This window comes from Nanorana parkeri, unplaced genomic scaffold (genome assembly GCF_000935625.1).
Source record: "Nanorana parkeri isolate BGI_ZX_2015 unplaced genomic scaffold, ASM93562v1 scaffold928, whole genome shotgun sequence".
In the NCBI taxonomy this organism is placed as follows: Eukaryota; Metazoa; Chordata; class Amphibia; order Anura; family Dicroglossidae; genus Nanorana; species Nanorana parkeri.
The window spans coordinates 258,334-275,315 of record NW_017307196.1 but is presented as its reverse complement, the minus strand read 5'-3'; the positions used below and the strand labels follow the sequence as shown (position 1 = coordinate 275,315).

Below are 16,982 nucleotides of genomic sequence, written 5' to 3'. Positions count from 1 at the left end.
TTCTTGGCGGGGGGGGGGGGGGGGGGGGGGGGGCATTTAACCGACACACCCAGAACCCAGAAGAGTCGGATGTGAAGATTTTGCTGGAGGCCATAGCAGTGCAAATGAGAGAGAGAAGATTGAAGAAACAGGTTTGTTTTACAGGCAGCAAGAGTCAATCTAACACTGTGGGCATGCTTACAGGACAGAGAGGACTTTATTGGCTGCATGCTTGACTTTGATCAGTGGCTCGGGATGGCAGCCCTGAAGTTGGCGCTTGTTAAAAACATTTCAGAAATGACAAGTTTCCGTCCAAAGCCAATCTGGAAAGCGCGGAGGGCGGCAGATGATCGGGTTAAAAGGGAGAATTTGTTTTAATATAAAACAATCGCAGAAAGGCAAAAGCAGTGCCAAGACTGAAAGCATGGTCTCCTCCTGAACCAAGATAAATTGACTGGGGGGGCCTTACCAATGTGCATGAAGAAAGAAACGCGTGTGTTGCCAACAGCAACCAAATCCCTCCCTTTCATTCTCACAGTACATTATAAAAGTGGAGGCCCACCAGTTTAAAATACAGGCCAAGATGACACCTTCCTTGGCAATAAAGGTTGTAGTTCCACTTTAAAATGAATGACAAGCTTATTGGTTGCCGAGGGCAACACGGGCAATTCCTGTTTTGGAAACTTGAAGCCTAGTAGTTTTACCTGTAACCGCTGAAAGTGGAACTAAATTTGGTAAAAAGAGCTGACAGACGGGTGTTTATAGGACTCTGTATGAGTCTTCTGTCATAAGCGTTTCTCCGTACCGGTCAGCACTTTTTTCTGAGCCGCACACGCGTGGACGTTACGTCGTCTGAGCCGGGCCGATAAAGAGGCCTAAAGCCGGCCACACTGCTCAAATTTCGGCCAAGTCCTGCTGACTCGGCTGAAACCTGAGCAGTGTGTGGTCCCGCTGGGGCCCCTCTGCTCAACAGCACTACAAAAAATATAGGTGGGGATGTTCTGAGAAAGGGACTCCATTTGGCGTTTTAGAGTATCCAGTAATTCAAACCCAAAATATAATGGAGGGAATCTATCAAAACCGGAGCAGACAAAAACTGGAGCAGATTTGCACTGCAACCAATCTCTCTCTCTCATTTTCAAAACTTACCTGAGCAAACTGAAGAGATTTTAAGTAGAATTAAACTCTCATTAAAGAATAAAACTCTCGTAAATCTACTGGTAGCAAGTAGGGACTTAGGTCATGGCTGTTTCTGATTGGACACCTGTACATTTCTATGGAAAACAAAACACGCATTATCGCGCAATCTTATGAACAAAAGATGAAAACCGTGCGACAACCGCTATCACCTAGGTGTGAACCTGGCCTCGTGGAAAGGCATTCTCCTCCCCTGAGATGATGTGCACGGTTACATGTCCTAGAGCTCAATGATCTAGAAGTATCTGATTGTAGATTGTGAATACTGAACATTTGTAAAGGTGAATTTGTTGTTATTTTGAAGATAAGGGTACAGTTCCCCTTTAACCTCTCGCAGCGAGCCATACAAGACGTTAAAGCAAGAAAGGGTCAATCAGCAATTTAATAGCTCCTAAAACAAGGATCTCCGGCCTTGAAAGCAGCAGACGGGATTGCTACCATAAATGTCCATATCCATTCTCGTAAATAATAGTTGCTCAGGTATGTGACAAAACACACAAGAAAATCTTGCCGCGTGACCTGAAGTGTATTCCGCGCTGAAGCATGAGAGAAGCAACGCTCACGGTGCGTCTAGCGTCTCTTCCACAAATCACGTTAAAGAAGATGTCACCAGCACCCCATATTAAAGTGAAGTCATTTGAAGCCTGATGAAGGGGCCCTGTGTAGGACCCTGTGTGCCCCCGAAACTTTGCCATTTGTTTTGGCATGGAGCGTCAATAAACAGACTGGTTCTGCACTTTAATATGGGGTGCTGGTGACATCTTTAACAAGTTTCCGCGGTCACTTCAAGCACCCGCGCTGACAGGGATACCTGGTAAGGAGTGCAGCGCGATTCTGGAATACATCGTCTCCACATCACACACTCCGAAATTACAATGCGATTTAGGGCCCGTTCACACCACACGCACTGCCTCGCATTGCAGCCGGCTCACTATGTTGCGGGGCAGGAGGGGGAGTGGCGGTCCATTGAAGTGAATGGCACCATAGCCACGCCTTCTGGCCACAATTTGATCGGCCGCACAGGAACGCAAGGCACATCAATTCCTGCGGTTCAGTTCGGTCAGAAAAAAAAAAATAGTGCTTGCAGCATTTTTTCTGACTGGATCGCAGGCATTGATGTGCCTTGCGTTCCCGTGCGGCCGGAGGGCGTGGCTACGGCGCCATTCACTTCAATAACCGCCAGGCACCCTCCTGCCCCACAACATAGTGAGCCGGACGCAATGCAATGCATTCCGGCCAGAACGCACTGTGTCTGGTGTAAACCGGCCCTTAATCAGATATGAGGAGGTTCTATTTAGTGACCTGGAAGGATCGCTGACTGACACAACTGTTATTTTCAGCAATGACCTCCAATGAGTGAGGAAAATAACGGTCATGTGACTGAAGACAGCACATGCAAACAACACATATGCTGTAGCTTAGGGAATTAAGTATATATCAGTTCGACATATTGACCCACCACTGTGTGTGAGCAATAAGACTTCGGGCTCATTCACACGGGCGCAGAGGATTGCGTACAACTGGCCGGAGCCGCAGACATTGCGTAAAGCCCGTTTAAGCGTATACTTGCGATCTGGTCTGACCAAAATGTACCCCCGAACCTCCTCTTAAAACATGTCTTGCTATTATTTTCTTTTACATTGTAACCTGCAACAGCTAATTGTACTCCCTGTGACGTGGCTGGTGTATGCCCCCAGAACTACATCTCCCAAGAACCCTTCCCCTACATGCAATGTGTAGGCAGGATCTTGGGAGTCCAGGCAGCAGCATTGTTTTGCTGGGGAAGAGATCAATGCATGCATGTGCTACAGAAAAAAAACAGAAAAAGGGGATAGGGGGAGTTCTGTAGTCCAGCAGGTGGGGCTGACAACGCTGGTTGGGGGTTTCAGTACAGAAGAAGCACACTGTGTTGTCAGCTCAAGCAGAAAGTTAAGAGCTCGTTGGATTTCTGGCAGATAAAAGGTTATTTTTCTGTACATCCAGCCTTGTAAAGAGTCTATTTTAAAGTAAAGTTTTAAGTAAAATTGTGTGCGTGTGTCTGTGGGGGGGGGGTATCACAATTGGAGCAGACAGAATCTGGAGCAGTCCCCTGTAACCAATCAACTTCTCTCTTCAGTTTGCTCAGTTAAGCTTTGAAAATGAAAGAAAGAAGCTGATTGGTTGCTATGGGCAACTGCTTCAGATTGTGCCTGCTCCAGTTGTAGCTTGCTGATTGGTTGCCATGGGATTGTGCCTGCTCCAGTTGATAAATTCCCCTCAGGGTGTTTACCTTTACAAGTAAGAGTCTCTCCTATTATCTTACCAAATAGTCATTTCCTCTTGAAGGGGGGTGACCCTAACTGACCTCAACTCCTGTGCAGGCTTCTGAGAAAAGCAATTACAGAAAGTTATGTAGACAGAATACTGTTGCCATGGTTGCAAGGCAGAAGCCAGCTAGGATTTTCTAAAACTAAAAAAAGTAGAAATGAAATGGTTTCTAATAACATCAAATCACAAAATGGTTTGTGTCCCCATTTTACATGTTACATCAGTTTTGTTTTTTTAAGTCCCAAAAAAATTAAAAAATTTAAGTTGTTTTTTTTTGTCCCATTGGGGAGATTTCTCTTCACTTCCTGTCCAATAGCCACCACAGGAAGGGAGAGGAAATCCCTTGAAAGTGAGGGAAGTCCCTGGTGGTGACCAAAAGCAGTGTCCCCCACTGGAAGATTTCCCATCTATTCTTGCTCTGGTAACCACCAAAATCTCCCCAACGGGGACACAGGCAGCAATGAAAACCTGACAGGGGTCTAACCCCTCTCCACGGCATCCAAAACCAGAAAATGTAGGCCCTTGAGGCCCCTTTATACTATCCAGTGCACTGTATCCCATAAACAAAGGCCCCCTGCATTCTGGGGTGGGAGGGGGCATGGCGGTGCCATTCATGGGCACCGTAGACACGCCTCCTGCCTGGAGTGCGATCGGCCGCACTGGAACGCATGGTACAGCAATGCCGTGTCTTCCAGTGCGGTGTGAGCGCAAAGAATTGTACTTGCGCTATTTTTTGTAATTGCACCGCACTGGAACGCAGGGCATTGCTCTATTGCGCTTTCCGCTGCGGGCGATCGCACTCCGGACAGGAGGCGTGTCTGCGGTGCCCATGAATGGCACCGCCATGCCCCCTTCCACCCCAGAACGCAGGGAGCCTTTGTTAATGGGATCCAGTGCAAGGATGCACCGGACAGTGTGACCGGGCCCTCACACACTGCTCATGGCCATCCTAAACAAGCCTGTCGCGGTGCGTTTCAGCCACGGAGCATTCGCCGTATTTATGGCTGTGTAGATTTTGCTTGTTGAGCAGAAATAAAATGATGCACTGACTCAGGAATTCTAAGCGGCCTGCCGTAATTCAATACATCATCCGCCGATCACCGTCAATAAAAGAGGGAATACATCCAGGATTCATACCCAGTAATCAATTCCCCAATCTGATCCCAGGCTGCCACATCAGAGGATGACGTGTGTTCCTGAAATACAATATACATTATCCTGATCCTTTCCCTCATCACTGCCAAATCCTAGTTCTGAAAAACAACCGGCAACCGGCTCACCACCGGCAAGTCCAAAATTCTGCCCGGGAGCCTGGCCAATCCTACGGCACCAAGATGTCCCCCTTCTGGCATTATCTAAGGCAGCCTACACAAAGGAAATACCGTGGTACCTCTGTTCATGAGCATCATTCGTTCCACAATTCTGGTTGCGAACCATATCATGTTTACCGCTCTGCGCGTTCTTGTCACCTTCATTACCGCTCTGCGCGTTCTTGTCACCTTCATTACCGCTCTGCGCGTTCTTGTCACCTTCATTACCGCTCTGCGCGTTCTTTTTACCACCATGCTTGCTCTGCACTTTCTTTAGAGCCATGTTGGATTGAATATTACTGTACAGTGCTGTATGTACTAAAAAGCTTCACAGCAAGTGTGCACGGGTCTGTCTGCGACCGCGATCTCAACTAGAGGAAGCCACGACCACGTGTCAGAGCGGGGAAAATGGTCGCAGTGGTGTTTGTCACCCGATGTGGAGTTCGCAAACGGAAGCAAAAATTGCCGGACTTTCTGTTCGTGAACAGAAGCGTTTGTGAACTGAGTTATTACTGTATTTTGCAGTCCGCCATACACCTCAGCAACTATGAAGCGAAAGTGACACTAACTCAGGACTGAAATCTTACAAGTGCATTCAAGTTCATTAACTATTATGTACTTGCGCTATTTTTTGTAATTGCACCGCACTGGAACGCAGGGCATTGCTCTATTGCGCTTTCCGCTGCGGGCGATCGCACTCCGGACAGGAGGCGTGTCTGCGGTGCCCATGAATGGCACCGCCATGCCCCCTTCCACCCCAGAACGCAGGGAGCCTTTGTTAATGGGATCCAGTGCAAGGATGCACCGGACAGTGTGACCGGGCCCTCACACACTGCTCATGGCCATCCTAAACAAGCCTGTCGCGGTGCGTTTCAGCCACGGAGCATTCGCCGTATTTATGGCTGTGTAGATTTTGCTTGTTGAGCAGAAATAAAATGATGCACTGACTCAGGAATTCTAAGCGGCCTGCCGTAATTCAATACATCATCCGCCGATCACCGTCAATAAAAGAGGGAATACATCCAGGATTCATACCCAGTAATCAATTCCCCAATCTGATCCCAGGCTGCCACATCAGAGGATGACGTGTGTTCCTGAAATACAATATACATTATCCTGATCCTTTCCCTCATCACTGCCAAATCCTAGTTCTGAAAAACAACCGGCAACCGGCTCACCACCGGCAAGTCCAAAATTCTGCCCGGGAGCCTGGCCAATCCTACGGCACCAAGATGTCCCCCTTCTGGCATTATCTAAGGCAGCCTACACAAAGGAAATACCGTGGTACCTCTGTTCATGAGCATCATTCGTTCCACAATTCTGGTTGCGAACCATATCATGTTTACCGCTCTGCGCGTTCTTGTCACCTTCATTACCGCTCTGCGCGTTCTTGTCACCTTCATTACCGCTCTGCGCGTTCTTGTCACCTTCATTACCGCTCTGCGCGTTCTTGTCACCTTCATTACCGCTCTGCGCGTTCTTGTCACCTTCATTACCGCTCTGCGCGTTCTTGTCACCTTCATTACCGCTCTGCGCGTTCTTGTCACCTTCATTACCGCTCTGCGCGTTCTTGTCACCTTCATTACCGCTCTGCGCGTTCTTGTCACCTTCATTACCGCTCTGCGCGTTCTTTTTACCACCATGCTTGCTCTGCACTTTCTTTAGAGCCATGTTGGATTGAATATTACTGTACAGTGCTGTATGTACTAAAAAGCTTCACAGCAAGTGTGCACGGGTCTGTCTGCGACCGCGATCTCAACTAGAGGAAGCCACGACCACGTGTCAGAGCGGGGAAAATGGTCGCAGTGGTGTTTGTCACCCGATGTGGAGTTCGCAAACGGAAGCAAAAATTGCCGGACTTTCTGTTCGTGAACAGAAGCGTTTGTGAACTGAGTTATTACTGTATTTTGCAGTCCGCCATACACCTCAGCAACTATGAAGCGAAAGTGACACTAACTCAGGACTGAAATCTTACAAGTGCATTCAAGTTCATTAACTATTAACAACAATGTATCTTATTTGTGTATCACTCGGCTGTAGATCCTCCAATCATCTCTGAATTGGTGCTGACACTGTCATTCCTTCTGGAGGGGGGCTACTTGTGTTCCCCATGGTCCCTGTGAGTGTTGTAATGTAGTCCTACTGGGCCGCACGTTTCTCCTCGCCTCTGTCTTTGGTCCCGTTGGCTCCGGTAAGTCCCGCTGTGTGTATGCAGGACTGACTGTGTGTGACGGCACTACAAGTGTCATCATTTGATGGACAGGGACTGCTGACACTTGTAGTGCCTTCACACACAGGACTGTCATATAATGATTAGAGGGCCCAAGCTTTGTATCACAGCAAACAGCAGGGTTCATTTTGTGTTTTCTTCTTCTTTATATCCAGCCCGGGATTTTATTCACAACCCTCAGCATGACCCTTAGCAAGTTTGGATTTGACATCCCAGTCCATCGCAGGAGCGAGCTTGGAGCGGTGGAGGAGAAACGCGCGACCCCGGAGGGAGGCTTGCGGCGGAGGAGAAACGCGCGGCCCAGGCGGGATGTGTCGGGGTCCTCAGAGGGCGGCTGGCTGAATTGCCGCTCCTAGTTTTTTCTGCCTGAGCGCAGGCCAGAATATAAAAATTAAACCCTCTTTGCCACGGTACAACGCCTAACCTAGGGAACGGAATAAAGAAGATATACTCTGTCCCCCTTCACTCTGGCTGTGGAATGTGCCTCGGCGTCCTCAAGTCTCATGCAGGTCAATGGACTGTATAAGACATTATGACGTCAGCAGGGCTAAGGGGGCAAGATGAGGCTACGGGGACTGAGGAACGGGTGAGTATATTTTCTCTTTTTGCACCCCTAGACCAAAAGGAGCAGTTAACCCTTGCAGTGCGGGGGTAGCCCCCCTACAAGGGTTAATGTTTGAATGGTTAAAGCACACATTCTGGAAGCTTACCGTTCTGCTTTAAAAAGCCCGGTTTGCTCTGCAAACTTAGTGACATGATATAATCCTTTATTAAAGCGTATCTATGGTCAGAAACTAAATATGACTGATATGTAAAAGACTGTCACAGGTCGGCTCAGTAGATCGGGAAGCGAGCAAACACATACCGCGTTCGCTCACCTCTCGATCCTGCCACAGTTATCTGCCGTGACAGGGGAGGGGCTGGATTCCCCGCTCTGATCCGCCAGCGCTGACTGGTGGAACGGATGGGGGAGGGGGCGGGTACAGCTGGCTCTGCCTCTAGATAGGCAGAGCCAGCTGTCACTCACGCAGCTGGGCTGATCCAGATATGATTGTCGGGATCCGCTTCAGCGTCTCAGTATACCGCGAGCTGTAGCTCACGGTATACTGAGCTTAGGGTGACGGAAGGACGATAGTTTGTGTCCTCCCGTTACCCTAAGGAGAACTATGGGGAAAAGCCTTAACCCCATAGTTCTCCTTTAAATGACACAATTTCACTCAGCCCCGTCAATATGCTCTTCCTGGTGTCACCACTCTCACAGAGCCTGCCTTCTGAGATACAACTCAATGTCTGAACAATGTAACATGATCATTGCTTGCTGGAAGCAATGCATGATGGGATATGTAGTCTTGAGAAATGGAGATTGCCTCACGTCAAGCAGCAGGGAAGAGACGCAAAGCACACTGGGAATCCAGGAAGTTGGTGGAAGTGATGGGCAGACGGAAGGCAGCGCTCACTACATAAAAGATTTTTTTTCAAGTAAGCTTTGATTGCATTATCACAAACAACTCCAGTATGTATTCGTATTACAATGCTGATGTCATAACAGGAGAAGATGTGATGGGACTTTACAACTCATTTAGGTGTTTAACAAAATAAAAAATAAATTAAAAAAAAAGGGATAAAAAACATCCATTTGTAAACTTCAAAAAGATCAAATGGCCAAAAACCACAATAGTCTCCATTCAAAGTAATCCAATGTGTCACTATACAACAGAGCAGGGGTAGGCAACCTCAGCACCGAAATCCCATCATGTTTCTGCACCGGGGGTCATACCTGCCATCGCAATGCCTCATGGGACTTGTAGTTCCACAACAGCTGGATTGCAGAGGTCGTCTACTCTAGCAGCAGAGGCTAAGCCCGATACTTGGATACACAGGGTAAGGTATGACATCTACAGAATAATCAAATAGAACCATGCCTGGCCAACTTCAGATGGCGTTACCCTGTGCATGTAATGAAGATGCCGGTGTTCTATCGAAAGCTTGTCAAGTTCTCCGACTGGTGATGTCACATCCGGTTAATGCCGGTAGGAGATCTACACCGGATGGAGCTAGTCCGCATGGCCATGGAATCGTTGCCGAATTCTCTAACTATTGACATTGCGCCTGCGCGGCTATCGGCTCATCGGATTGTATAACATAGTACAAAGTTATATCTGCCGTAGGTTATAGGAGCCGATAGCTGCAGTGGCAACTGTGACTACCGGCTCATCAGATTCTATAACGTAGTATAAAGTAATATCTGTTCTACGTTATAGAAGCCAATAGCCGTGCAGGAGCAGTGCCGAGAGTGGTTATAGAATTCGACAGGGCCATGCAGGCGCAGTGGCTATAGAGATTTGAAAAGGATTCGATGGGCATGCGCGCTAGCTCTATCTGGTGTAGATCTCCTACTGGCAGTCACCGGATGTGACATCACCAGTCGGAGAACCCGACAAAGTCGGACCTTTTGATAGAACACCGGCACGTACAGTAGATATAGAATGACGTCAATATTCCACTTGAAAACAACAGTAGCACTCATGGCACTCACCTTCTTCAAGGCCGGTATAAAGAGTCCTCTCCACTTAACGTTGTTCTCCTCACTGAAGAAGTCATAGTTTTGCGGTGACTGCTGCATGGTGCCGGCCTCATGGGACACAGTCAGGCTCTAGCCCGCAGCAGGGCTGCAGAAGTGCCCAGGCCACCCTGCGACCATAGACCAGAGCTGCAGTGCTGCAACGATGTCCACACAATGCTCTCTATTCCACAAGATGGGACCGTTGCTCACTCCTTCTCTTCTTCAGATGTTCTCCTTAGGGCCACGCTCTTCAGCTTATACCAAGCCAGCAGCTGAGATCGGCACTTGTGACTTCTACCATAGAAAGGCCTAGAGTGCTACCAACTCTCTAGAACAGGCCAAGGCACCAGTGCTGCGATCCAGCACAGAAAGGGCCTGCCGAGTATAAACAATGCTGCTCACTTGCAGGCACAGGTAGATGTATGGCCCTGCTCTCTAGTAGAAGACACTATCACTGACAGGGGTACAATGCTGCACTCTCTCTTTGGCACAGATGGATGACTTTTTAGATGCACGGCTAACTATCAGACAGGTGCACCAACAGTCTAGGGTACAACTTTACTGACTCTTTAGCAGAGACGATACAACTCTACTGACTCTCCGGCACAGAGAGCATACAACTCTACTGACTCTCCGGCACAGAGAGCATACAACTCTACTGACTCTCCGGCACAGAGAGCATACAACTCTACTGACTCTCCAGCATAGAGAGAGGGATACGGCTTTACTAACCCCCAAGTATAATCAGGGTAAAGCTCTGCTGAATACGTAGCATGGATGGGGTACTGACTCTCTAGTACAGATGAGGATACAATTCTGCTGACTCTCTAGTACACACACACAGGATTACAGCTTGCCAACTCTTTATTACACACACAGCTTGCAGACACTCTAGCACGCACAGGGGTACAGTTTGCTGACTTTCTAGCACGCACACACAAACACAGGAGTAAAGCTTGCTGATGCTCTAGGGCACATACAAGGAAATAGTTTGCTGACTCTCAAGCGCGGACAGGGGTGCAGTTTGATGACTCTAGTACACAGAGGGGTACTGATTGCTGACTCTCTAGTGCACACAGGGGTGCAGTTTGCTGACGCTCTAGCACACACAGGGGTGCAGTTTGCCGACACTCTAGTACACACAGGGGTACGGATTGCTGACTCTCTAGCCTACACACAGCGGTACAACTTACTGACTTTCTACCTCACATACAAAAAAGGTATTTCTTACTATGTAGAACATACACAGTGGACAGCTTACTAACACTAGCACACGCACAGCATGTATGGTTTACTGACTCTGGTACACACACACACGTTACAGATTGCTGACTCTCTGACACACATACAGAGGTACAGTTCACAGATACTCACACACAGGGTAACACCTTGTTACCCTCTCACACACACACAGGGGTACAGCTTGCAGAATATCTTGCACACACAGGGGTACAGCTTGTTACCCTTTTCCACACACAAAGGGGTGCAACTGTACTGACTCAAGGAAGTGCAACTCCAATACTTGTCTAGAACAAACAACAGTGCAGGCCTGCTGACTCTCTGGCTCCACAAGGATGCACCTGTCTGTCTCTAGCCAATGAAGGGGTTCTGCTACCTCTACACAACACATAGAGGTGCAGCTTCACTGACTCTCTGCAAAAGCAGGGGGGAAGGTACAACTCTAACACAGAGTGAGCTACACCACTGTTGAGGTCTCCTTGTCTCTTCAGCACAGACAGGGGATGCAGTGCTGCCAAGTCCTCTCTGTGTCTGTCCAACACAGTGCTGCTATCTTTGTGTCTCTCCTGCACAGACAGTGGGTGAAATGCTGCCAAGTCCTCTCAGTGTCCCTCCAGCAGAGGCAGTGGGTATAGTGCTGCTCTCAGTGTCTCCCCAGAACACACTGTGGTACAATGCTTTACAGCCCTCTCTACGTCGCTTCAGCACAGTGCTGCTCTCAGTGTCTCCCCAGAACACACTGTGGTAAAATGCTTTACAGCCCTCTCTGCGTCGCTTCAGCACAGTGCTGCTCTCAGTGTCTCCCCTGCACAGGAAGAGGGTACAGTGCTGCTCCCAATGTCCCCCCAGCACCCACAGGGAGTATGGTGCTGCTCTCTGTGTCTCTCATGCACACACAGGGGGGTACAGTGCTCTTCAGCCCTCTCTGTGTCTCTTCAGCACAGTGTTTCTCTCAGTGTCCCTCCAGTGCACACACACAAGGGGTACAGTGCTCTCCAGCATTCTCATCTCTCAGTGTCTCTCCAGCACACACACCGGGGGTACAATGCTTCTAAGTCCACTCCAGCACAGCGATGCTCTCAGTGTCTCTCCAGCACAGACAGGGGGTAAAGTGCTGTGTGTCCCTCCAGCACAGGCAGGGGTGCAGTACTCTTGAATCCTCCCAGTGTCCCCCCAGCACAGTGCTGCATGCAGTGTCTCTCCAGCACACACACAGGGGTATAATGCTCCACAGTCCTTTATGTGTCTCTCCAGCACACACACACAGGGGGTACAGTGCTGCTCTCTCGGTGTCCTTCCAGCACAGGCAGGGGGGTACAGTGCTCAGTCCTGACCCCTCTCTGTGTTTTTCCAGTACAGTGCTGTTCTCCCTGTGCACCTCTCCAGGCCGCCGTGCGCAGGCCAGGCCGGGCCGCTGTCTTCAGCACAGGCCTGGGCCTCTCCGGGTGTCTCCCCGACGCCGGGCCCGCCTCGGACTGCCGTTGCTGTGATGGTGGCTTCCTCTGGGCCCGTGTCCTGCACTCTCAGCCCCCGGCCCCCGCACAGTGAGCATGCCCGGGACCAGCAGAGGGAGGGACGAGGAGGAGCCGCCGCAACTTTCCACAGGACACACACTGGGATGGCTCCTGGCAGATGTGTCCCTGGAAATGGCTCTTCCTGGAAACAACCCTCACTAAGAGCCCAGCTAGGGGCCCTTCACCATCACATGTACCCCCATGCAGGCTGGAGGGGGGCCCCTCACGGCACTGGGATCGCCCCTCCGGCCTTCCCTGAAGTAGAAACATTTAGCACGGTGCATCATAAACAACTTGACTGTTTTGTAAATAAAATACTTGTTTTGGGGATGTGAGGAGAATGGAAATATCAAAACAATATGGTGGTCTTGCTCAAACAATTTTTGTTCATTTGTATTTATTTTGTATCTACTAATTTTTTCCTCAACAACTGCTTCCAAATCCATTGATAGGCCATTTACATGGAAGGAGAGAACCCAGAACTAAAAACAACATAAATGTATTCAGAGGGGTCAATGAGGAGCGCCGCTCTGCCGCGTTCAAATACGGCTAAACGCATCAACGCTCTGTGCTATGGCCACATACAAACTGGACGATTAGCTGCGGCCAAAAACACCGTCCCTGGATACAAACGATCTGCGTCCGGGGCAGTCAGAGGCACTTATTTCATACAATATAACCGCTCAAATGAGGGATTACATGCAAATAGCGGCGGCCATTATTTTTACAGCATGCAAATCTTCCTGTGCCACTGCTGTTCACACACACTGCGTGCATGCTTGCCAGAGAGAATCGCTGTTTCTCACCAGCGGCTGCCTGTGTGAGCGCACCTTTATCCTTCTAAAGCTTGCCCATACACCTTGCGATCATCGCACGACACTTTTTGTCCGATGATCGAACCGGCGTACGAATTTCGGACCAGCGGCCCCATCCTGCCCCGATTATCGCAAGGTTGGATCAGCGGTAATTAAAAGAAAGCACCTGGACGAATTGCGGTAACCGACCGCACGTATTTTCGTCTGAGCATGTGCAGTGTAGATCGTACGAATTTTGACGTATGGAAACGCCACCACCTTGTGAGAATCGTACGATCGACCTAATTTTTCTAACCTGCTGGTTAGTCAAAAGTTGATTGATTGTACAGTATTTGCGGTTGTACACTGCCCATCAACCTTACGAATAACGGACGAAAACGCGATCGCATACGAAAATCGGCCGATATTCGTAAGGTGTATGGGCAGCTTAACAGCAAGATAATCTGTTGCTAAAGCGTGGAAGGAAAAGAACGTCCATTCCCCTGACAATAAAATTAAGAGGAAATACTAAAAACCTATACACTCTTCTGACAAATGTTTGCACATGTGGTACCCCTGGATTACGTATGCTCATGCAGAGTTCAGTGTTATATATGTGGCTGCTTCCCAATTCCTAGGCTCTCCTTATAGATTTTCTTTCTATTCATGTATTTATTTATTTTAATATAGAGATTGTATATAAAATTGGGCTTTTTATTACTATTTATATGTTCTATTTCGACTCCACATTTTAGAATTCTATGATATTCTGTTATAGTGATCCCATATATTGGAATTACTGTCACTGGTATTTATGTTTTCTATGTATACCTTTTTTTGCATCTCAGTACCACTTCCTGTCTGCATGCACTCCGGCGATGGCTGCGTTGCATTTCCCACGATCGGTTTCCTGATGGTGACAACAGCGAACTGTGTCTGTATAATGTGTATTGAACAGATGTAGCCTCCATTGGTAGCCTGTGTGACAGTGTGACAACACAGGCTAGGGCGTAGAATCTGGGGGGCAGATAAGGGGATCAGGTCAGGCACCTGGGCAACATGCCCCCATATCTCTTGCCTGGTGCTCCGCGTCCCGATGCCACTGCCAACCATGATTCTCTGCTGCCTACATGACATACTGCTTTTGGGCAGCCACATTTTACCTTTACAGACATGAGAAGGGTGGCACTGTGTATGTTATATACACCTGACCCCTGCACTCTGTGCATTACCCACTCCTGGCCCCTACGCTCTGTACATTACATACACCTGACCCCTGTACATTGCATACTTCTGACCTCTGCACTCTATGCATTACCCACTGCACTAGGTGCATTACCCACACCTGACTCCTACACTCTGTACATTACATAATTCGGACCCCTGCACAATGTACATTACATACTCCTGACCCCATACAGTCTGTATGTTACCCATTCCTGTCCTTGCACTCTGTACGATAACCACTCCTGACCCCTGCACTATGTGCATTACCCACTCCTGACCCCTGCACTATGTGCATTACCCACTCCTGACCCCTGCACTATGTGCATTACCCACTCCTGACCCCTGAACTCTGTGCAGTACCCACTCCTGACCCCTGCATTCTGTGCATTACACACACCTGACCCGTGCACTATGTGCATTACCCACTCCTGACCCCTGCACTCTGTTCATTACTCACTCCTGACCCCTGCACTCTGTGCGTTGGCCGCTCCTAACTCCTGCACTCCAATCATTACATGGACTTTCTGTCCATGGCCTTTGACTTTTGTGTTGATGGCATGAGTTTGAGATGCTTCTGAGATCATGCAGAATTCACTGACAGGTGCACTTGGCCTACTTTAGTCAGGTTTTGCATTCCCATAGCCCTGTATGGGAATGCAAAATCCACTTGAAGCAAACAAAAGCCCATTGACACTGGCCCTTAAAGGAGAACTATGAGGTGAGTGATTTTGACTCAGCCTCATAGTTCTAGCCGACCTGTGACAATGAGACTGTCACAGGTCGGCTCAGTAGATCGGGAGGTGAGCGAACACATGCTGGTGTTCGCTCACTTCTCGATCCTATCACGGCTCTCAGCTGTGACAGTGGAGGGGCTGGATTCCCCCCTCCCCGCTCCGATCCGCCAGCGCTGACTGGCGGAACGGACGGGGCGGGTACAGCTGGCTCTGCCTCTAGATAGGCAGAGCCAGCGGTCACTCACGCAGCTGGGCGGATCTCGACAGTAATGTTGGGATCCGTTCCAGCTGCGGCGTCTCAGTATACCGCGAGCAGTAGCTCCATGTTCATGGTTTTACCCTATTCCACCAAGCATGTCTTCTTGGCAGGAGTCTCGGCTGCTATATGTGCTGCTGTCAGTAATCAATAACACAGCAAGCCCCTGCAGCAGTGCTGTCTTTCCAAAAACCCATGCGTACCATCTTCCAGGCTGCTCTGAGCTTAAAAAAAAAAAAAGACTGAAAAAAGCAAACCAATACAGCCACAGCCTATAAAAACTGGTAAGCTGCAATCTATTACATTTCTTGGGTTTCGATATGCTGCAATGTAAACCTGTCATTACAAAAATACAGACGTTGCCACTGCTTACTCGCATCTAAAATTTCTGGTTGACTGGCTTTTATGATGACCATCTGACTGCAATACATTCTGAGTCACTGATATGGAACAAACATGCAAACCAGGATAGTCAGAATGAGGACATGTCTCTTAATCTGCATACTTAGAATCAAAAAGTCCTGAATCCTACCTCTGGCCTATCTACTCTGCTCTAAGGTTAAAGCCCATCTCCAGGCAAACCAAAAAACTACCCTTATAGTGGGGGTACTTACCTGATCCCCACTGCCGCACCTCTCTATACTCCCCCCACTGGTTCAAAGTCCCTCAGCATCCTCACTTTTAATGCAGGTCTATGGAACCTGCACTAGATGTGATGAAGTCATCCTATCTTAGACCGCCAGAGCGAAGGGGAGAAGAGGTTGTGGCACTGATCTTCAAGACTCCTCACATCTAATGTTGGTTTACGGAACCTGCATTAAAAGGAGAACTATGGGGTTAAGGCTTTTCCCCATAGTTCTCCTTAGGGTAACGGAAGGACACAAACTAGCGTCCTCCTGTCACCCTAGGCTCAGTATATCGTGAGCTGCTGCTCGCGGTATACTGAGACGCAGCAGCTGAAGCGGATCCCGACAATTGTGCTGGAATCCGCCCAGCTGCGTGACTGACAGCTGACTCTGCCTATCTAGAGGCAGAGCCAGCTGTACCCGCCCCCTCCCCCGTCCGTTCCGCCAGTCAGCGCTGGAGGATCGGAGCGGGGAGGGGGGAATCCAGCCCCTCCCATCACGGCAGAGAGCCGTGACAGGATCGTGAGGTGAGCGAACGCCGGTATGTGTTCGCTCACCTCCTGATCTACTGAGCCGACCTGTGACAGGTCTCATTGTCACAGGTCGGCTAGAACTATGAGGTGAGTGAAAAGCACTCACCTCATAGTTCTCCTTTAAGGTGGCCATACACTGTGCGAATTTCGTCTGGTTCTTGATAAACCGGATGAATTTCACACAGCGGGTGCCACTGTCGGCATCCTTTTGGCTGGCATCCCTTGATCAGCTGATCGAAGGAGCCTTTCGAAAGATCTTCGAACCAACAGGGCAGGCAGCCAACGAGCTTCTGGCTCTGTTTGGGTATTCTGACGGCGGCCACTGCCAGAATACAATGAAGACAGCAGGAGATTCCTAGATCAACGCTCGTAAGCGTTGATGGAGGAATCTGTGATATTTTCTTTGTTCAGCTCACATGTCGCACGAAGAAAATATTACAATGTATGGCCAGCTTTAGACGAGATGTCATCAG

General features: G+C 49.0%; 1 protein-coding gene across 2 annotated transcripts in view; it reads right to left on the bottom strand.

The window, feature by feature from the left end:
- SOS2 (SOS Ras/Rho guanine nucleotide exchange factor 2) overlaps positions 1–9,751 on the bottom strand; it is a 55,755-nt gene extending 46,004 nt beyond the window's left edge. For both annotated transcript variants that reach the window (XM_018566257.1, XM_018566259.1), the window contains exon 1: positions 9,560–9,751. In XM_018566257.1, coding sequence (XP_018421759.1) covers positions 9,560–9,646 — 87 coding nt within the window. In that variant the 5' untranslated portion in view covers positions 9,647–9,751. The remainder of the gene's footprint in view (positions 1–9,559) is intronic.
- Positions 9,752–16,982: the final 7,231 nt, after the last annotated feature.